This window comes from Diaphorina citri, unplaced genomic scaffold (assembly GCF_000475195.1).
Source record: "Diaphorina citri unplaced genomic scaffold, Diaci psyllid genome assembly version 1.1 scaffold17, whole genome shotgun sequence".
Taxonomy (NCBI): Eukaryota; Metazoa; Arthropoda; class Insecta; order Hemiptera; family Psyllidae; genus Diaphorina; species Diaphorina citri.
This window is the reverse complement of record NW_007377455.1, coordinates 305,025-328,728: the sequence shown is the minus strand read 5'-3', so window position 1 is coordinate 328,728 and position 23,704 is coordinate 305,025. Positions and strand designations below refer to the sequence as shown.

Below are 23,704 nucleotides of genomic sequence, written 5' to 3'. Positions count from 1 at the left end.
CTTACAATTTTCTTCTAGCAGAATAACATGCTGGAAAATATAAAAGCTGTTATATGCAGGAGCTTAGGAGCTTCTCTGTTGAATTGAATTGCCAAGAAGGAGAAGGAGGAGGAGACAAATTTTAATCAAGGAAATCTTCAATTCGTATGAAATGTCTTCTTGTTCTTTCCTTCTTCTTTTCCTTTTTCCCTTTCTGCGTTTTCCCTCATTCACCATTCACATACAATGAAAAAAAAAGGTAAAAAGTACCCATGTTATGCACATTATTAGACATGGTGTTGATATTGGTATGTTCAATAAAACAAGAATATGTTTGTAATCAAATTCTCAAATTATATTGAGGATAAAATTCCATACCTCGGCTGGGATTGAACCCACGCCCTCCTGTTTACCAGGCGAGCGAATTGACCACTACACCACCGAGGCAGGTTACTACACCAACGAGGCAGGTTATCTTAAATTGAAATAAAACGGTTTTAAAAAAGAGAAAAAAATCCAAGAGTTGACCTTTTTAAATTGACGCTGGGCTGGTATTTTTTACAGGTAATATTATTTCAATTTAAGAGAAAATCACACTGGTCAGCTGACCTCCACACAGGTAAAGAAAGAGCGATCACAAAAGGTGAGCTAGAAATACAATAAATTATTGTTGTACTTTATCGTCACATGAAAAGGTAGCACTAACATTCACATATAACGTTCATTACAGATTCTACCTTTTCACAATCTCCAGAGACACTTTTTACTTTTTTCTCCTTCGAATGATAGAAATGTTTTGAGTCCCCAAAGGCAGTTTGATGTATCAAAGTTGTTATTAAATTTATTCCATTGAAAATTGATTCGTAATTCATACAGGTTTTCCTATTTTGTACTCATATTAGATATAAATGTTGTCATCTTTTCTTCTAAGCACGAATCTTGTTCTTTTCGTGAGTAAAATATTGAATACCGATGACAACTGGCAGTTGTTATTAGGTATAGTGGTTGGAAATTTTGTATCGTATTCTCTTCTAAATGATCAGAACAGAGATACCTATTATTAGGCTTGCCAAATATCCAAGATGTCGATTCGGGACGCGAATCCGCGAACATAATTTGACAACTGGCAGTTGTTATTAGGTATAGTGGTTGGAAATTTTGTATCGTATTCTCTTCTAAATGATCAGAACAGAGATACCTATTATAAGGCTTGCCAAATATCCAAGATGTCGATTTGGGACGCGAATCCGCGAACATAATTGCCAAATCCGCGACCATAATCAGCCTTTTGTTAAACAATATATTATTTCCATAGGCCAAAAAACACGAACGGAAAATTCAGAGGGGACAGTTTTCAGCATATTTTCTCTTTTTATACATTTTTTTCTCATATTATATTTCAACAGCTTAAAATACAGAGCGCGTATACGACATAAATCTTGTTTTTAAGATGGTGAAACAGTATATAAGAAAGTCAGCTAGTGAATACAGGGCGTGATGAAAAAATAAAATGGAGACTTTGGGAATGTATAAACTCTTCAATAATTAAAAATCAAACTTTATATTGACAAGTCTAGAACCTTCTGTTCGTGAAAAGTTGAATAGGTATGCACCTGCTTTTGTTTCGGTGTGATTACAAAGCAACATTCAAAGCCTAGATTGCACACGTGGCTGAAATAATAAATTTATTACCTACCTAGGGGTGTAATTTTACAGAATATCAGGGCACTGGGTGATTTTATATTCTTTCATAACTCGATCGAAGCTTTTCTGAACAATGAGTGGAGCGTTGGTACTAAATAAATAAAACTCTAGGCTGGGGCCAACTTGCTAAGATGGTCTTTGGTTATTGTTCCAATAGAAATGCCGCAGAGTCGCCAATCTCCAAATTCATATTCGACCATGACACAATAGAATAACATCTTACCCAAAACAAACTTACTTCTAAATGTCCTCTAAGTTTTTTCCTAATATTCCTACACTGTAGCAGGTAGACATGCTTTGGCAGTGTATAGCAGAATATTATTTTTATTTCACTGAGTTTGAAGAGTTTTGTGATTATAAAATATTTAAGTATCTTTCCTTGCTTTAAGTATTAGGATATTACACTAAAGCTTGTTTCAATATTCTTGGCAGGACTCGGGTTTATTAAGGTTAAACTACTTACATTGTGTACCTTTAAGAACATGTCTGTCGACAAAATTAACCGTGTTTTCGAACAACGTTGAGGTTGGAGAGAAATTTCGTGACTTAATAAAAGTTGTCCTCTTATGTCATCAGTAGGTTTTTAAACAACTATACCTACAAGATACTGAAATATTTACGGATAAAGGCCTTACTTTGAGCGCCTTTTTTTATCAGAGTCAAACGTTAAAATGTGTACCTACATTTATACAAACATAACTTCATGCGACAGAATATTAGATCAACAGTCTCCCGTTACTTTGTAGGGGCGAATTCATAATGGGGTAGGGAAATACATCTATTATGTAGGTACATGGGTACAATGATTTAACATTTTTTCACGAATTCTCAAAGGCCTTACTTCAATCAACTATAGGCCTAGGAATTTTTCCGTTAGAGACTTGTTAGAAAAGAAAATCAAGTCTCTGCGACGTTCATAGTTTGGGTATAAGGAAAAAAAAATCAGGGTTGTCTAAACAAAATGAACTAGATATTATATTAGACAACTCTACTATAAATTTTATCTGAACTTACAGACATAGGTACTTACTATACATATCTTATACAGGGTACGGGGTGGCAATTTACTTTTATGGAAAGGCTATTGTGAAGGTAACCTAGTGCAAATTTTGGCAAGTTCAGCAGAATCACAAAATTTGGAATTTTACGTTTATTATTTTCATTTGTTTACATGATTTTATCAAAAGAGCAGCGAGCTTTCTGTCTAGGGAGTTGTTTCTCATGCATTGCAGCAGTGCTGCGTATAATTCTCTGGCTTAAATTCCCACAGCCTGGTCAAACGATTTTACTAGTAAAAAAAACTAAAAAAAAAAGGTATAGTAGACGGGTTATTGTATTCGCTTCGGTGTCGTCTGTCTGTCACTCTGTCCCCATAAAAGGACTTATCCAAACCAGGTCGACCTATATATCAAATTAAAGGTCTTTTTACAAGGAACACGAAAATGGTGGTGCAAATTTTGTCCAAAAGAAAAGAAAAAAAACTGGTTTTTGGGGGATTTTTTTTACATTTTCTCACACAAATGAGCTCTGATGCTGATGTCATTGTCGCGACGACCTATGAACTCAAAGCGAGAAAGTTTTAGATAACACTTCAGTCGTTAATTTAAGACCGGTTTTAGCATTACCTATGTTAAGCTACGCCGAGCAAGGCCAATAAAGGGATGGGTGACTTAAACCTTATATTGGAAATAAAGGGAGAACGGGCTCTAGTCTTGATTTTAAATCATTACCTACATGAAAGTAAAATCGAAAAATCAAATCAAGAATAATAATAAACTGACTATTAAACAAATTAGGTAGGTACATTAGGTACTGATCGAATAAACTACGGGCTGAATAATTCCCGGAGGGACGGGCCCAGCTTGTTAATATTTTCACCTCAGATTAAACCTTATCTGAGAAGGAAATAAATTCACTTCTGGAATTGATTTGAAAGTACGAGAGGTATGCGGAAACGAATCTTTGTCTATTTACAAGTAGAAAACAATATCAGAAATGTTCGAAAATTGTCAAAAAGTAATATTCGTATTTTTTTTCTTGGAAACATCTGGTACGAAACATCTTTCTCTACTTCTCTTTCCTTTCAGCTTCTCACGGTTCGTTTAATCTAGAAGTTTCGCATCTGACAAAAGCTCCATTCTCTCTATTTCTCTTTCCTTTCAGCTTCTCACGGTTCGTTTAATCTAGAAGTTTCGCATCTGACAAAAGCTCCATTCTCTCTATTATTATTATTATCTTCATCAATAGAAATTTTATGGGGAGAATGGAAAGCTGAGACGAGATGTTCAGAAAAATAGCGTTACTAAAGCAGCTAGGTATTCTCTAACTTTAAGACTTTAGTAATGAGGTTAAGATCACAATTTTATAGTAAAAACCTCCGAGTATCCAGACGTTCCTTTGACTTTGACATACAAAAGTCACCTTCGATCCCTTGATAGAATTTTGAAAATCACTTTTAAACTAATATAAAAATAGATCCCTTTCACAATACGAATTACGATTGGAACCTTTTCAATAGCATCTAGCTAAGCCAACAATTAAATTTTATTACGTATCAGGGGATCTTCAAAGTTCCCATTTTGAATATTCAATTAACAAAATGTGAAGTGCGCTTGATTATTGCACTATTAAGACCGCCATACACGTTCATGCATGCATGACATGCACATGCCATGCATGTTTGTCAACTAGCGGAGCACACACACATAGGCTCATGCATACGCCTGTTTCCCTATTTTCGGTTATTACATAAACTACACTTTTTACTTGTATAGGACTGACGCCTGAGACAGGCCTGTGCATGAACAGGCCACGCACGTTCAGGCAACAGGCATGCATGCATGCTGGTTGACTAATTGAATTTTCATCAGGCAACTGTCAGCACAAAAGAGTTTATGCTAGTGACCTTTTTCTACCAGACACGTTGATGCAGGCATAAACGTGTGTGGCAGCTTTCACCTAGATTCTTCGCTCTAATAAAGTAGAGATCTTGGGCACCTACTTCCAAGTGTTTTCAGTATAAATTGCCCATTAAGGTGCAGCAAAAACAGATAGAGTGCGATGATTATTTTTGAAACCGTGCCAACTGTTCTCACCACAAGACACGTCTGGCCAGACTGCAAGCTCTCACTAGACGTAAATATTTCACACCGAGAGGGAGGAGGAAGGAAAGAAAAAACTTTTCGAAAAATTCCAAATTTAATTCCGCCAGAAAGTTTGAAATTTGAAGTATCAGCGTTCTTTTATTTATTGTACCAATATGTAAATCGGACGGAGTTTTATGTAGGTACCATTGTAGTCGCATATTAGAGTTTAGAGTCTACAGAAAATGTTCTGAACAGTTCAGTTGTTACCCGAACTTTTTGTACCTTCGTATTTTATATGCAAGTTCTCTCTGAGAGTTTATTGAGCATCCAGAGGGCAGGGAAGTATGAAAAATGAGTTAAATTTAAAGGTAACGGATTGTTTTGTTTTCTCTTTGTCCTACGGTCATGAGATGTATTCGGGTCAACAGAAGACCAGAAACGTTCATATCCAAGTCACAAAATAAAAGCCAACACAAATGGGTTCCCGTGTTGAAATCTTTTAGCATATTTGACATCTTACCTTTTCTTCTGCAGATTTCTCTGACACTACATCCTTGTTTTGCATTTACATTTACTTATATTCTCACATTTCAGATTTTATCCTTTTCTCCTTCCTCCCCATCTTCCTTTTGTTTTCCCCCCGACTTGTTAATCTTCTCAATTGTTTTCTCGCCAGTTCCTTCCTCTTTTTTTAAAGCAATTATAACCTTTTTTTCTGCATTTTAATAATTCCAAATTATTTTGGTCACTCTGCAGAAACTTTACAGGTTATTTTAGGAGTAAAGTAGGTAGTTATATGCAAAATATATGTTACAAACATTAGCATGAATATGGTCTTGTCGAAAAAGGCCGAAGAATAGAAAATATGATTTTCATGGCTGTTACGTAGGTTATCTAGAAATGATAAATTGCTGACCTATTTTGTCTCAGCAAAATGTGATGAGATCGTCATTTTGGTCTCAAAACATAGACTGCCTTTGAGTAACGTTATAAATTTATGTTACTCTCTTTATAACAAAATTTAATACTCATTCATCAAAAATGTTCGATATTAAACTGTCCTCTACTGTTGTCTTAGTGCAGAACATCTTGAAGTTTTATGTTTTTCTCTTATCTCTTGTATTTTCATTGTTCATTTTTATCAGTTCTTTTTTCTACTTGAGCCTTAATATTTGTAACATTATCTTCGTCCTTTTACTTCTTATCTTTCGTTTCACCATGTTTGCTCAAACATTTCTCTCCACTTATATCTAGTTTTGATTTTTACATTGCTTTCTCTACTCTCCAGGGACTGAGTTTTTCTCTCGGTAAGTCCTTCTGAATATGTTTAACTTGAAGATATTTCTGTTCAAGTTTCCCTTTTTTGGGATCCCGTTTATAAAAGTAAAAAACGTGAATGTCCCGTAGATTATTACCAAAGTTCTCAAAGTTTTATTTCGCAGGTTGTCATCCCATAAAAAAATGGACTTTTTATTGATATAATTATATAATCCATATAATTTTACTTTTGTTTGTACATTGCTTTGAATCATGATTATTTCCAGCCCTGGGCTTCATCCTAAACGACAGTTCAAAACTCTAAAATGATAGATTTTCCAGGAACTGTTTGTGCAAACATAAGGGAGTGCGGAAATGTGTACTTTTATTTGAAATAACTCCCAGTGAGTTATTTACTTCGAACAATCCTCACGATGACAAAACCATTATGGAAATCATTATTATTGTTATGACTATCTCGTTATCCCAGGATACCTCTCTAGTCTGTTTGGCAGAGATGGTGAGGATATTTTCAGTATTGCGTTCATATTGTGGTAAGTCTGGTCTAGTATCTTCACTATCTTGTGATTGGATTGTAAAATTTGGAAATAGACCTAAAATAAGTAGGCCTTTTTGAAGATAAGTTGATGCTTCACACTTTGGCATTTAATCCCTACCAAACATATTCATCTTTAACTAAAAAAAATAGGACACAGAAAGTCAGTGAGCACTAAAGTTTATACCTACCGAGGTAGTTTTAGTATTGCGTTCATATTGTGGTAAGTCTGGTCTAGTATCTTCACTATCTTGTGATTGGATTGTAAAATTTGGAAATAGACCTAAAATAAGGTAGGCCTTTTTGAAGATAAGTTGATGCTTCACACTTTGGCATTTAATCCCTACCAAACATATCCATCTTTAACTAAAAAAAATAGAAGGACACAGAAAGTCAGTGAGCACTAAAATTTATACCGAGGTAGTTTTAGTTTTGGTTTCGCACTGATGATTAAAAAAAAAAAAAAAAAACTTTATATTGTATTCCTTGTTATTTTTTGGACCTCTGTCCTAGAAGAGGTCTCATCATAGAATACAGAAAGCAATCTATTTCGAGTAATACGAGGATATACAAATACGAGGTTTTCGGGGTTTTCCCTGACGGATATGTGATCTATGTCCGGAAGTAATGTACTTTCAACTTTCTAAACTATGTATGTATGTACCTACATCATTTTGCGATTTTTCCATCCGATGATAATGTTTGTTAATTTTTATTCTTTTTTCAATACCTTATGATGTTTGATTTGTCATTTGAAATAAGCAGCATAGTAAGTAGACAACTTGCTTTAATTCAGTAGGTATTTACAAATCACAAGTGAAAAATTACGGATTATGTTATGCACATTGCATAGCCTCAGATATACAAGGCATTTATATAAAATTGAAAAAAAAAATGTATTATGTATTGCCTAAGGTATCCCAGATTTGTATCCTATAAACAACAATTAGGTAAAATGTATTTTAAAATACGAGGTTTTCGGGGTTTTCCCTGACGGATATGTGATCTATGTCCGGAAGTAATGTACTTTCAACTTTCTAAACTATGTATGTACCTACATCATTTTGCGATTTTTCCATCCGATGATAATGTTTGTTAATTTTTATTCTTTTTTCGATACCTTATGATGTTTGATTTGTCATTTGAAATAAGCAGAATAGTAAGTAAACAACTTGCTTTAATTCAGTATTTACAAATCACAAGTGAAAAATTACGGATTATGTTATGCACATTGCATAGCTTCAGATATACAAGGCATTTTAATAAAATTAAAAAAAAAAATATATACCTATTATGTATTGCCTATTATAGTGCTATAGGTATCCCAGATTAGGTCTTGATTATCCAAGAAGAAGAACAAGAACGCCTACATCTAGTTAGAGCTGCAGTACTTCAAAAGCGTCCTATCTTGGAGATATATCTACGTGCTCAATAAGTTAATGGGTTTCCAATGTGAAATACATTGAATAGGACAGGTTGGGAGCATATCACATGTAGGTAGTAGGTATATCAGTACTGTATTTTCCATTATTTTTCTCTCGGTTGATGGAAAGACAACAAGCTAGTATACCGGGTGACTAAATAAAAGTCATACAGGGTGTTTGTTATCTGGAAAAGAGAACAGAACTATTATGTCACTTTAATTGGTGGGTTGAAAAACTTAAGAAGGAGAGAACTAAGCCATTAAACGGGGGGTAAAAAAACAATGGAAATAGTTATACTATGTACCTACCTAAAAATCTCTTTTCTTTTCCATTAAATTTGTTCAGGGCATACAACTTTTGCAACCTCTTTTTCTTCGACTACGATAGAATATAAATGACATTACAAGCGATATAAACAATAGTAGAGATATTAGTATACAAATAAAAAGCATCGTTATTCAAAGTAAAGACTCATTTTTCATTTTATGAGCTTGATATTTTCTAATGAATCATCTTTAAATTCCAATGCTAGTTTTACACTACTCGTATTCCTATTTCTAAACATTAAATTTAGCTTGAAAAACAAATAGAAAATATGAAAAGAAAAGAAATTTTGAGGAAGATAAAGCGAAGTAAGACGAAACTTTGATTTACATGTCTTCTATGATTCATCTCTCTCTCACTCTCTCTCTCTCTCTCTTATGGAAAAATACATAAAAATAAGGAGTTGAATAAGTAGGATCTCTTTAAAAGCTCTGCTCCAATATTACTATTGAAGTCTAACGTTTTCTTATTTATTTCGAAAGGGTAGAATGCTCAATTTGTGTTGCTTGTGTTATTTTCCAGATTATTATTGGTTTCCAAGGAAACGTAAACACAAAAAATAAACAATAGGATTTTGATTTTCTTCCTTTAGTCATTGAAAATACGTGCACATTGCACAAGTCGAGGAGCAAAGAAATAGTTTTCTTTCTAGTGCTATTCATAATATTATTATATTACCTGGATATTGTGGATATATATACTTCCTTTGTATTTCTCTGTTTTTCCACTCCTTACATTTTCCATAACCTTTCTCCTTTCATTGTGTCTCTTGTTATTCTATATTTCCTCCTCCTCCTCCTCTCATCGCTCTTTATCATCGTGTTTCCTATTCTTCCTAATATGCTTCTCTACGTTCTCTTCCTTCTAATCCTCCCTAGTCTTCCCCTACTTCCACGTACTCTCCTTCAACCACAACGTCTCTATTGATGTAAGCTCGATGCTTCATTTCCACAAACCCTATCCCTGATTTTGACATTCAGTTAAAGAGCCGCCTAAAATTACAAAGCTACAATACGAGTTGCAATCATAGAGACGTGGCAGATACATAGGTACGGTGCAAAAAAATCTCTTTGTGAAAGCTAACAAGAACTAAATGTATAACGTCAAAAACATGCATAAAAGAGCATGCTGCTTGGGACCCTTTCACTTTGTTATTCTTGGAAAAATAAACTTTAGTAGAAAATTTCCCAAGGACTACCCAACTAGGTACCTACCTATACCTATATAACCAAGTTTACTGTGAATAGAGGGAAAATTTTCTATGGTCGCCTTACATCTTTTTAGTTATGCAATGTGCAATGAAAGTAAGATAATATCAATAGGGGGCTCTCTCGCTAAATTTAAACTTGACATGGACTCGAAGCACCAACTTTTAGATCTGAATACCATATCACTAACCTCTAAGCTAAGTTCTCTGATTGAACCACTTGGAGTGCAAGGTTTTTATTACTTCCCAAACGTAACAAAAACAATCTTTAACTAAACAAACAATGTTCTGTTTTGATCACAAGTGTTTTACTTTTTTCCTTCCAAATAGCAAGAACGAGAACTTTACAAATAAAGAGAGTTTTGACTTTATATTTTTAGAATAGGTTGGTATTCGTCACAAATATTTCCAATGTAGTCACGAACAAACTAAATTAGATAGAAGACTATTACAAAATTAGGCTTTTTATGGAATCTCAACTGCCCTATCAAGGTACGCTTGATCAATATTGTAGAAAAATATAAGATACCTACCTAATTAAGTACCTCATCCAACATGGTATCTCTTCTGTGTGGTTACCGCTCAAATATACGTCAAGTAAAGTGATGAATGAAATGAGAAAACAAGGACAATATTATTGAAGAAGCCAAAGAAAGAATCAAGTGACAGACACCGAAGCGAATACAATAGTCCGTCCCTTATACCTTTTTATTACTATTGTAATAATAAAGGGAGGACGGACTAATGAAAGACAATTCCCTCTTGGAGGTAAAGAACTTCTTAACTTTGAAACTCTTGTGAGCTAACCCTTTGATGACCCTAAGACCTAACATGGAATTCGTCAAAATGAACTGTCGAGACAAATAGAAATAAAAGAGAAGGGGAGAGATTCTGAGAAGAAGAAGGAGGAGAAGAAGAAGACGAGGAGGAAACTCAGAAAAGTTCAAAGTATGTAAGATTCGCAAGATATAAAATAAGAAAATTAAGACCCAATTTTTAACTGGGTAATAAAATAATAATTATTTTATTAGCCAGTTAAAATAGGTAGGTATATACCTATTTTTATTTTATTTCTTTACAAAGTAGGTAGATATAAAAAAAAAAAATAAAAGTAGGTAAACATTTTTATGTAACAGCGTTGTACTTTGAAAGAAAACGAGCCCCTAGGACAAACTGTTCACTGATGGGTTAGTACAAAAGAAGTTGTGAGTTGACTCAAAGTTAACTTGTGATTTTATTGTCCTTTCTTGTGTCTTTGACTAGCAAAAGTTTTATTATGCTGACGCATTTAGTAACGGGGGATCATAATATATAGGAAAAAATCTTTGCGAAATTTAAAAAGTGAAATAGGTACCACAGTAAAAATAATACTCTTAGTAATACTCGTAAATAGTAAATAAATACATACTCTTAATTTAGTGCGAGTAAGACTGGAAGAGAATTTTATCATGATTGCAAAAATCACTTCCTAAAATTTCATGTCAAGTTGACTTGAGAAAGTTAACTTACGATACGACCTTGCACTTAGAAAGCCCTTCTCAATATTTACTTTAAACCTGTCATTTTTATGTTGACAACATATTCATATGAGCGATTTGAATATGTTAAATTACAATACCTCCATGACAAGTAAAAAGGCTCAATAAGGATTTCCACAGATGTACCTAAGTGCTCTATTATTTAAATCCAACAGAGAAAGTGCATAAGTGCATATTATTACTGACAGAACATGAAGTTTTGAAGTTCATTGGAAAAAGCTGTGGTTTCTAAATAGAAAATTTATGGGGAGAGATGGGATAGTTATTGGGGGTAAAGTGAACAGACAGATTTCAGCCCTCTGTGTTACAAGAAATAGAGGATAAAAGTATGGTTGTTATTTCCAAACAGGAAAATATTATGCCTTGTAGTGAATTCTTCCTAATATGCTTCTCTACGTTCTCTTCCTTCTAATCCTCCCTAGTCTTCCCCTACTTCCACGTACTCTCCTTCAACCACAACGTCTCTATTGATGTAAGCTCGATGCTTCATTTCCACAAACCCTATCCCTGATTTTGACATTCAGTTAAAGAGCCGCCTAAAATTACAAAGCTACAATACGAGTTGCAATCATAGAGACGTGGCAGATACATAGGTACGGTGCAAAAAAATCTCTTTGTGAAAGCTAACAAGAACTAAATGTATAACGTCAAAAACATGCATAAAAGAGCATGCTGCTTGGGACCCTTTCACTTTGTTATTCTTGGAAAAATAAACTTTAGTAGAAAATTTCCCAAGGACTACCCAACTAGGTACCTACCTATACCTATATAACCAAGTTTACTGTGAATAGAGGGAAAATTTTCTATGGTCGCCTTACATCTTTTTAGTTATGCAATGTGCAATGAAAGTAAGATAATATCAATAGGGGGCTCTCTCGCTAAATTTAAACTTGACATGGACTCGAAGCACCAACTTTTAGATCTGAATACCATATCACTAACCTCTAAGCTAAGTTCTCTGATTGAACCACTTGGAGTGCAAGGTTTTTATTACTTCCCAAACGTAACAAAAACAATCTTTAACTAAACAAACAATGTTCTGTTTTGATCACAAGTGTTTTACTTTTTTCCTTCCAAATAGCAAGAACGAGAACTTTACAAATAAAGAGAGTTTTGACTTTATATTTTTAGAATAGGTTGGTATTCGTCACAAATATTTCCAATGTAGTCACGAACAAACTAAATTAGATAGAAGACTATTACAAAATTAGGCTTTTTATGGAATCTCAACTGCCCTATCAAGGTACGCTTGATCAATATTGTAGAAAAATATAAGATACCTACCTAATTAAGTACCTCATCCAACATGGTATCTCTTCTGTGTGGTTACCGCTCAAATATACGTCAAGTAAAGTGATGAATGAAATGAGAAAACAAGGACAATATTATTGAAGAAGCCAAAGAAAGAATCAAAACAAGCTGGGTCCGTCCCTCCGGGAATTTTTTAGTCCGTAGTTTATTCGATCGTGATTAGAGAAAATCAGTACCTATGTACCTACCTAATTTATTTAATATCCAGTTCAGGGCTATGCAAATTCAAATGCAAACCAATCAACAATATAACTAATTATTCTACATCAGTTACCTACTTGAAATTCTACGCTACTATAACCTATATCATCAGATCATCACGTACAACTCATTCTAATTTAAATATCAAAACAAAATAAAAATAATAGACAGCCACCACTTTGCCACTTTAAAATTCTAAAAACTACATTTGGTCGATAAGACGGGTAAAAAAGATGGAAACATAGGAAGGTTCCTACTATTCTATGTGTACGTACTTTCTACATTCAGAATGCAAATTATAATGATGTTACATAAGTAATAGGTACCTTGTTTACTACTCACATAGGGCAGAAGTCTAAATAAAAGAACAAATTAGATTCAAGTTTTCCACCATATCTAGTTCAAGCAAATATTTTCAAATATACACGAGTATGTTTTTATGTAGTTCGTTTCCTTGTACTACTCTTGCTTATCATGATGTACATACAAAAAGTTATGTTGTTTCTATGAATGCATTTTAAATAAAATTATATTCATTTTAATAAAATCTAGGTAGGTACATAATAGTTCAAGATGCGAACATTTCGCTTTAACATAATTTAATCTAGAAATTAATTCAGTTAAGAGCAGAAAACCCAGTATTTTTCAAAAATAGGCTAGTCGTCTAGTAATAATATTATCAAATGCTTTTATTCATCTTGTAATGTCTGAAAATAAATCAAATGGGTAACCAATTTGGAAACTGCAGGTAGGTAACCAACATTTAACATTTTGTATAATATTATTTGTATAGGTATCATCATAATATTATAAATGACGAGGTACAACTTGTCACAGAGAGGAAATCAGAGAGAGAGAGAGAGAGAGAGAGAGAGAGAGAGAGAGAGAGAAAGAGTGAGCATCAGAGATCTGATATTTCGGTATTTCGTGTTTTATTTTTGGGAAATTTATTTGTATGTGCGAATTTCGTGAGTCTTTTGCATAATAATGATTACATTTCCATACATAATTATATGCTGGTGAAAATGGGAGATAATTAGAATAAGGGAAAGAGGAGGAGAAGGAGGGAGTAGAACATTATGTGCACAAAGCATATTTTAGACTATGTGCGAATTTCGTGAGTCTTTTGCATAATAATGATTACATTTCCATACATAATTATATGCTGGTGAAAATGGGAGATAATTAGAATGAGGGAAAGAGGAGGAGAAGGAGGGAGTAGAACATTATGTGCACAAAGCATATTTTAGACTTTTTTTAATCTGCATGGAAAAAAGTTTCCAGCTTTCACAGGGTCATATTTCATGGTGTAATTAATTCGTTTGAACGGTTTAAAATTTTATTTGTTTAGATATTAGCTACAAGTTTGTGATTAAATCACATTATTTTGTGTTACCATTATTTTGTGGAGTACCTAGGTAAATAAAAGCCCCATCAAAGAGGGGAGACATTATGTTCACATGGGTAGTTACCTAGTTGGTACTCTGATAATTTTCCAACAATGTCATAAGATATGAGCTGTGCCTAGGGTTACCAGACAAGAAATTTCAAAAGGATGACATTTTGGGTAAAAAAGGCGGACATTCATGGTGTAATTAATTCGTTTGAACGGTTTAAAATTTTATTTGTTTAGATATTAGCTACAAGTTTGTGATTAAATCACATTATTTTATGTTACCATTATTTTTTGAAGTAGGTATAAATAAAAGCCCCAACAAAGAGGGGAGACATTATGTTCACATGGGTAGTTACCTAGTTGGTACTCTGATAATTTTCCAACAATGTCATGAGCTGTGCCTAGGGTTACCAGACAAGAAATTTCAAAAGGATGACATTTTGGGTAAAAAAGGCGGACATTTCAACCAAAAGGAGGACGCAGAAAATAATCAACACAAAAACCACCAGTACCTATCTGCCTATAATAAGTAACATGATTTTTTTTTCTATTTTAATCTATGTACAGTGTACTTAGGAACATACCTACCACCTATTTATATACCTACTGAATGTACAAACATTGTACATGGACTTAATTGCACAAAAATTACATTTATGCTTTTTAAAAGTTCGAGTCCTGACGTCCTCTTCTCAACGCAAAACGATACATTACGTAAATTAGGTTTTTGAGGCCGAAACGTCAAAAAGGCGGATATTTTGCTATATATATTAAAAAGGCGGGCGGATGGAGGACAAACGTATAAAATGGAGGACATGTCCGCCGAAAAGCGGACGTCTGGTAAGCCTAGCTGTGCCAAACCACTTGTAAAAATTCTGAATTTCCGAGCTCTAAAAATTGACACGTGAGATTCTGATTTTATAAAAAGAGTCTCATGTAGTTAATTAACAAAAATAGCAATTAGCTAATCATCAGGAATATGAGCTTAAAACTAAGAACACTGATTATAAGCAAGGTCAAGAGTGTAAGGCGAGTTCTTTTAAAAAAAAAATAAAAGTAGGTAAACATTTTTATGTAACAGCGTTGTACTTTGAAAGAAAACGAGCCCCTAGGACAAACTGTTCACTGATGGGTTAGTACAAAAGAAGTTGTGAGTTGACTCAAAGTTAACTTGTGATTTTATTGTCCTTTCTTGTGTCTTTGACTAGCAAAAGTTTTATTATGCTGACGCATTTAGTAACGGGGGATCATAATATATAGGAAAAAATCTTTGCGAAATTTAAAAAGTGAAATAGGTACCACAGTAAAAATAATACTCTTAGTAATACTCGTAAATAGTAAATAAATACATACTCTTAATTTAGTGCGAGTAAGACTGGAAGAGAATTTTATCATGATTGCAAAAATCACTTCCTAAAATTTCATGTCAAGTTGACTTGAGAAAGTTAACTTACGATACGACCTTGCACTTAGAAAGCCCTTCTCAATATTTACTTTAAACCTGTCATTTTTATGTTGACAACATATTCATATGAGCGATTTGAATATGTTAAATTACAATACCTCCATGACAAGTAAAAAGGCTCAATAAGGATTTCCACAGATGTACCTAAGTGCTCTATTATTTAAATCCAACAGAGAAAGTGCATAAGTGCATATTATTACTGACAGAACATGAAGTTTTGAAGTTCATTGGAAAAAGCTGTGGTTTCTAAATAGAAAATTTATGGGGAGAGATGGGATAGTTATTGGGGGTAAAGTGAACAGACAGATTTCAGCCCTCTGTGTTACAAGAAATAGAGGATAAAAGTATGGTTGTTATTTCCAAACGGGAAAATATTATGCCTTGTAGTGGTATTATTTTGAATACCTATTGGAGCTTTTCAAGTCTTTGTATTCAAAAGCATACGGACTCTCTTTTCGTGTATATTTTCGCCTCTCACTATTTCATTTCCTTTTCCACACTGAAGTTATCTTATTCCAAGTCCCAGGTGTTGGTGTCTCTGTTTGCTTTACAGCTTTAGTCATTCTGAACTTTCGTCTCTTATTAAACAGACACCATGGATTTCTATAACTTGGGTAAACACGAAATAAAAAAGTGTCTCAAGATCGTACTACAGGGAAGTGTGACCTAATGATTACGTGTTTTATACGTAGGATCGACTTTCGGTTCAGTTCTGTGTGTGACTATCAATTAGTTGGAGCAGAATCGCCCAAGTTATGAAAGAGCAGTATTTATAGATAAGAGTGTTTTCAACGGTAAAGCTTATTATCAAATGAAGAGCAACTGGAGGCCTAGCTGAAGACCACAGATCACCAAATAAATAAAGTTGTTGTATGACACGGATAAGAAAATAAAACTTCCTTAGCTCTACAACTTTTTTAACAATAGGGGACCTTGCTTTCTTGCTTAAAATGTTCTAATTAATGAAATTTTTCTTCACTATATTAGGCACAATGATGGCTTCTACCGTACGTCTGGAGGTTAGTAAAGAAACAACGCAGCGGTTGGTAAAGAAACAGCATCTCTCTGTTTTAATTAAATCTTCAATTATTCAAAGAATTTGTTAGCATGTCAACCGCAGAGCGTTAACGTTGGGATATTATGAATTTTGCTACATAATTAAATTCTCACAAATAACATAAGAACGAGGAGTTACTTTGAGTTTTACTCTTGTGGCCTTGTGGCGGGTGGCTTTTGGATTTCCTACGTGAGAGTGGTATACACAGGAAGCAAGTATGTCAGGTCATAAAGTCCATGATTCATAAAGCGGTAGACAAGTTGAGGGCTATGCTAACATTTCCAGCCATTCCCGAGATATGAGCTTTCAATAATGTATAAAGCCAACTGAGAGAGCACGTAACGCCATTCTCTCAAGGCACATCAGGGGATGTTGATTTCGCACCTACCAATACGAGATATATACTTTCAACTTTTAATGAAAGGTTTGCACAATAAAGGAATAATAATAATGTCTACCATATGCTTGCTATCTATCTACGTCCATGTTTTTCTACCTGACAAGCCTACAAAGTCAACAAAATTTTACCTACAATAAATTTTTACTCGGATTGTTTTTCCATAAAATATTTGTGAACACAATATTTTATGGAGGGAAAAAAGAAAAAAGTGAAAAGAGACAACGGTTTACTTTATTGACAGAGTAGTATTTATCTAGGGAAATTTATGGCAGCAATTCTCCTAGGTTGGCATACTGAGGACTGAAAAAGAATATTTGCACATCATTGTTTATGACTAGATGTCGTAAAATGTACACATAAAAATTTAACGGAGAAGTAAAAAACTAAACAAATAAAGCATGTCACTTAAATGTTCTAAATTATTTCAAATGCTTTCATTCCTATTCTTACAAAAAATTTGTGAGAACTAAATGCTCAAATTTAATACCTACAACAAGGGCCACGTGTTGTTATGCCTAAACAAAACCTCTTTTGTATAGAAATTTAATCTTTTTCTTGTAGATCTGACCTGATGTTCTAATATTATTATTTTAGACATCAGGCCTACATCAACTTTTTGTTGAGGTCAAGAGAGAATGCACGAAAATTTTAAAGTCGGTCATTCACGTTCCAATGTGCCTGTTCAGATCTCTTTCAACCATTCTTCCACCAAATGTATAACATTTCGTTCTACATCTACACAAGATGACTCCTACGTGTTTTCTCACACCACAACATATCCATAACTATGTTTGTACGCAGAACGTACAGGTATGAAAAAATAAAAAAGATGTGCTTCCGTTTTATTTGTAAATAAAAAGTTAAAAGACAATCTCAATATTTACCGCACGTGCACTGTACTGCACGGTAGATGTGTGTAAAAACTTCGTTTTTAACCCTCTGGAAGGCGAAAGGTTGTTTGGTGGTGTCAAGAAGTTACTTTCCACGTGTTGAATAAAGTCACGCCCTCTAACTTTTAGATAACTTTACCTTTGAAACAATTATTCATTTCATATTAGCATAACAGCTTGGTAAAGTTTTTTTTCGGCTAGGCATAGTTTTGAAAACTGCAATAAAAATGCTCCAACGGAGAGCCACAAAAATCCAATGCTACGAAAGGTACCTTAACAACCCTCTGGAAGGCGAAAGGTTGTTTGGTGGTGTCAAGAAGTTACTTTCCACGTGTTGAATAAAGTCACGCCCTCTAACTTTTAGATAACAATTATTCATTTCATATTACCTAGGATAACAGCTTGGTAAAGTTTTTTTTCGGCAAGGCATAGTTTTGAAAACTGCAATAAAAATGCTCCAACGGAGAGCCACAAAAATCCAATGCTACGAAAGTTACCTTAACAAACAGGGTTAAGTTCGGAATGGAAACTTAATTTACTTTTTCTTTCGTGATTTTCCGCTCCTTATTTTATTTTCTGTCTTAAATCTTCCTCATATCCTGTTATCCCAAAGCCAACACTAAGACACGTGCCTGAGATTAAGTTGGAATTCCAAAATTTGTTCAACTTTCAATCCCTCCATCAAACCATCGGATAGGTTAAGAGGTAGATCGCACCTCTGTACCTATTGAATTTCAATTTTCTCTTTCTCATCTTTTTAGTTTGTCCTTCCTTAATTATTACGACTAGGTTAAGAGGTAGATCGCACCTCTGTACCTATTGAATTTCAATTTTCTCTTTCTCATCTTTTTAGTTTGTCCTTCCTTAATTATTATGACAGTAATAAAAAGGTATAAGGGACGGACTATTGTATTCGCTTCGGTGTCTATCTGTCTGTGGGTCTGTCTGTCTGTCCCCGTAGAAGGGACTTATCCAAACCTGGTCGACCTATATATCAAATTAAAGGTCTTTTTACCAGGAACACGAAAGTGGTGGTGCAAATTTTGTCCAAAGAACCAAAAAGCAAAAAAAAATATTTGGGGATTTTTTTCACATTTTCTCACACAAATGAGCTCTGATCTTGAAATTTGTCGCGACGACCTATGAACTCAAACCCTTCCGGAATCTGGAAGAATTGAAAGAGCGCGGGAGCGCGATGCGCGACCGCATGCACAACCGCGTAGCCCCGGGAGCGCGCAGCGCGACCGCAAAAAGGAGAGCGCAAAGCGCGACCAATATGCACAAAATATTCCCGGAGGGACGGACCCAGCTTGTTTTCTCTCTAGCTACTATGAAGAAATTGAAAAACTGACCGAAATGTTAGACCATCTTATTGAACGACTCAATAAATGAAAAAGAAGGAGGAGACCAGCAGTAGGCTACTATTATTATTGTGGTCAAATTCTCAAATTATATTGAGGATAAAATTCCATACCTCGGCTGGGATTGAACTCACGCCCTCTCTTTACCAGTGAGATAAAGGAAAGGGATTTTTAATTGTGTTAAGCATACTTAAAAGCTTGTTACAAATATCGTTCCCCAAAGATCCAAAGTACAACGCGTTAACCACTGCACCACTGAGGTTGGCATCCTTAGCAATTGTATAACATTATGACCCTCAAAATAAATAAGTGAACGAGTAAAATAATAAGCAATTTGAACCTTTCCAGATCTACAAGCGATTCTCAACTCAGACGATGAGACGGAGAACAGCAGTAACGCGGACTCTGATCATATCCGTTCTCGACTGAGAAAGAGGAAACGAAAACAAAAAGCTGACAAGAAGGAGGGAAAACGAAAGACGTCTAGTCTCCTAATGACTCTGCAAGCCAATCAGAAGAAGAAAACCAAACGACTGAGATCCTTACGAGAGTATTTCGGAGAGGACGAAAATGTGTACATTATGGACGCCAGAACGAGTGGAAATATAGGACGCTACTTGAATGTAAGTAGTTTGGGTCCATTACTTGTTTGTTAGTACCATAGGTTGCTACTTGAATGTAAGTAGTTCGTGTACATTACTTGTTTGTAAGTGAGATAGGATACTTGAATGTAAGTAAATCGGGTACATTGCTTGTTTGTAAGTGAGATAGGACGCTACTTGAATGTAAGTAGTTCGGGTAAATTACTTGTTTGTAAGTACCATAGGACGCTACTTGTATGTAAGTAGTTGGAACTGAACATGGCTTGTTTGTAAGTACCATAGAAAGTACATGACTTCGGGTACATTACTTGTTTGTAACTACCATAGGTTGCTACTTTAATGTATTTCGGGTACATTATTACTTAGAAACTACTTGAATTCAAACAAGCATTCGTGAGTTCGTTTAAGGCTTATCTCACATTAGAAGCGTAGACGTGCGACTTTTATTTGCGCGTAGTCGGCTTCAAAAACAACCTATAGAAATGATAGAGACGTTCTATAAACTATATCACTTTCATAGGTTTTGCAGCAACCTCAGTGGTGTAGTGGTTAGCACGGTGGACTCTGGATCTGGAGGTTGGTGGTTCGAGTCCAAGTCAAGTCATTGAATTTAGCGTAGTTTATCAAGCGAGGAAGGACATTTGTGACAAGCATTTAATGCTCAACACAATTAAAATTCCTTTAGGTTTGGTTTTGCAGGCGACTACGCGCAAATAAAAGTCACGCGTCTACAGTTCCAATGTGAGACAATCATAGAGCTTCAAAATCTCTATCTACTTAGAAAAACAAGTCAGTTCCCATGGCGTAGTGGTCACTGCGCTCGCCTTGCACGCGGGAGACCCGGGTTCGATTCCCGGCGGGGTCAAGAAATTTGTATCATCCAAATGATTGATTCCGTGACTGGCTGTTGCGGGGCCCACTCAGCCTCGTGAGGAAAATGAGTAGCTATGACATATAAATGCGCATAGCGACCGGTGCCAGCATGGTAGGTAAACGTTGGATTTTAGGATTATTGAGATATTGGGAAAATCCTACAATGCTGCAGTGAGCACCCAAGTTGTGACATAATAACACAAAGAAACTGCATTTAGAAATTAGGTTTTTGAGGCCGAAACTTCAAAAAGGCGGATATTTTGCTATATATATTAAAAAGGCGGGCGGATGGAGGACAAACGTATAAAATGGAGGACATGTCCGCCGAAAAGCGGACGTCTGGTAAGCCTAGCTGTGCCAAACCACTTGTAAAAATTCTGAATTTCCGAGCTCTAAAAATTGACACGTGAGATTCTGATTTTATAAAAAGAGTCTCATGTAGTTAATTAACAAAAATAGCAATTAGCTAATCATCAGGAATATGAGCTTAAAACTAAGAACACTGATTATAAGCAAGGTCAAGAGTGTAAGGCGAGTTCTTTTCAAATATTCTCTAAAGACAGAAGGTAGAAATATGACGCCATTTGCATAACTGAACATTAAGCAAGAAATTTCGACGTTACATGGTTACATAAGAGTTATGAGTAACATAAGCGAAGCTAGGAAATGGATCATCTGCATAAAGGCTTGAAAAATGATGTACGAGTAGGTAGGTATGTACGTTTACCTAGGTCATTTCAATAAAAAGATTAATCACTTGGGTCTGGAGGCTTAGACGTACGGAATTTGATTTATGTGAATAGAAGAGAGTATTTTTAGAAAATCTTGGAGGTACACTTTAGGTAAGAGAAGAAACGTAGGGTAAAATTCTCGCACCATAAAGGGGAGAAAAACACATTAGTAAATTATTGAATAATCTCCATGTTAGGGAAATATGAACTATGTTTATATGTCTGTCCGAAAAGTTTAGAGGAAGCTATGATAGATTGTGAAAAAGTGATCAGATCTTTAACATTCCCAGTCATTCCCGAGATATGAGCTTTCAATAATGTATAAAGCCAACTGAGAGAGCACGTAACGCCATTCTCTCTAGGCACATCAGGGGGTGTTGATTTCGCACCTACCAATACGAGATACTTTCAACTTTTAATGAAAGGTTTGCACAATAAAGGAATAATAATAATTAAAAAAGTTCTTAGAAAATGTCTTTTTTTTGCCAAAGATATACTAAGTTGAGCTTCAATTACAACCCAACAGGGACGTTCTAGTGTTAGCCTTTAAGGCTGTACGCGACCAATCTCATTACTTTCAAACAGACTAACTATTTTCCATACAATAAAACATACGAGGCGCGAGGGCTGATTCGGAAGGACTTTTCCGTCCTGGTAAGCGATAGTAAAAACAAGGTAGGGAGCGTTCTGTCATAAATAAACAATAAAATTCATCCTTCTAATTCGAAATCCTCCCAAAACCGAGACAGGACATAAAAAGTATTAGCTCTCAACTTTTCAATGTCGTACTAAACTTTCTATCCAGTTCCTCGTGACCTTTATGAGCATTTCGCTGAAAAGTGCCCCATAAAACTTCTTATGTCGCACACAAAATTGTCGATGCTTTCAAAATAAAAAAAGTACCCAACGTCTTTTAGCAGGGCGTCTTATAAACGACTGATGTTTTTCCGTAATATCTACGAACGCGTACTGGCTAGTGAACGACATGATTCTTAGGAATAAAAAAAATCCCATTTTCGGTATGATTTGGCTTTCGTCTTTTCGCGGTCATATTGGCTGAATTTTACGGAAGTTTCGATGAACAATGGCTTCAATCATGGACGGCCTTTTCGTTTTAATATTCAACAGGTCGATGCCTAATGGAAATTCAGATAGATTAACCACAAGATATTGACAGTAAATTCTAATCAAAACATTGTTGTGGCTCATTCCATTCCTGAATGACATGTTGGTGTATAAGCTACAAGTGAGTAAATAATTATTAGGGGATTCGTAGGAAAATACTAAAATATGTACCGCATTTACTCCAAATACAACACCATTCCTTTCAGAAATTGGACCCTGGACAAAAATTTGCGAAAGAGGACAAAATGCCAAAAAGCTCTGGAATGTGTTCCTGTTGTCCGTTTACTTGCCCTTTGTATACCTACAGGTCACTTGTCTTTTATCTTAACGGTTTTCTTATTTGTTTTTTTATTTCAGGTTAATGGAAAGTGGGGCCTTCCAGACTTTGTGTGTGACTTTTATATCGCCATGGATGTTATGTGTAGCACTTCATCCATCTTCAATTTAGTAGCCATAAGTATAGATAGGTAAGTCATTCCTTTACTCTTTATTTTTAATTTCTACTTTTAGTAGAATAGATATGTACCTACATTGAATACTAGAGGGAAACTTTGTTTTACTAAATTTTCAACTATGGAATTCAAATGGACCCGGAGAAATCAAAACATTAGATAAAAAATAACTGTGATAGCGGTATTAAAAATGACGTAAGTACCAATGTTTTTTTACCATTCGCTTTGTAATCTAGCTTGAAACCATTGGAGACGAAATGTCTCGTCAGTTTTATTTTTAGAAACGTATGTGCTCAAAAACAACACCGTTTTTTAAAACAATATACCTAGGTACCTACATGTGTTTCCACATCCTTCTATTTTATAAGCATTTGAATCTCGGAAATTGAATGAGACTGTGAGACATAAATTGAAAAACTCAGGCTAAATATGATTAAAAGTATGATCTTTAAGGCCGGGAATTAGATAGTCGGGCATTTGTGGATTACTCGAGTACTTACCTACATCGGGAATGGCTGGGCAACTCTATCAACTCGGGAATGGCTTTCCTACCTTGATAGGTAAAACTATCAAGGTAGGAAATTAATGAAAATTCAAGAATGGAAATTCAGCTGTAGGTTTGTGGTCATGCAGTAAATTTTAATAGAAGTGGTTTTTCTGAAGAAGAAAGGAAAAATGCACAATATTCTTGTCTTTTATGTACACATGAGGTTTTGTGGTTTTTTAGGGCAAGGTAAGGTGTGGTTCTGGGGGGGGGGGGGCAAG

At 34.9% G+C, this 23,704-nt stretch overlaps 1 protein-coding gene across 1 annotated transcript in view; it reads left to right on the top strand.

Annotated features, from left to right (window-relative positions):
- The window catches only part of LOC103507761 (dopamine D2-like receptor), a 71,858-nt gene that overhangs the window by 19,503 nt on the left and 28,651 nt on the right, over nt 1–23,704 (top strand). Inside the window, exon 2 of the mRNA XM_008472271.3 lies at nt 22,845–22,954. Coding sequence (XP_008470493.1) covers nt 22,845–22,954 — 110 coding nt within the window. The remainder of the gene's footprint in view (nt 1–22,844; nt 22,955–23,704) is intronic.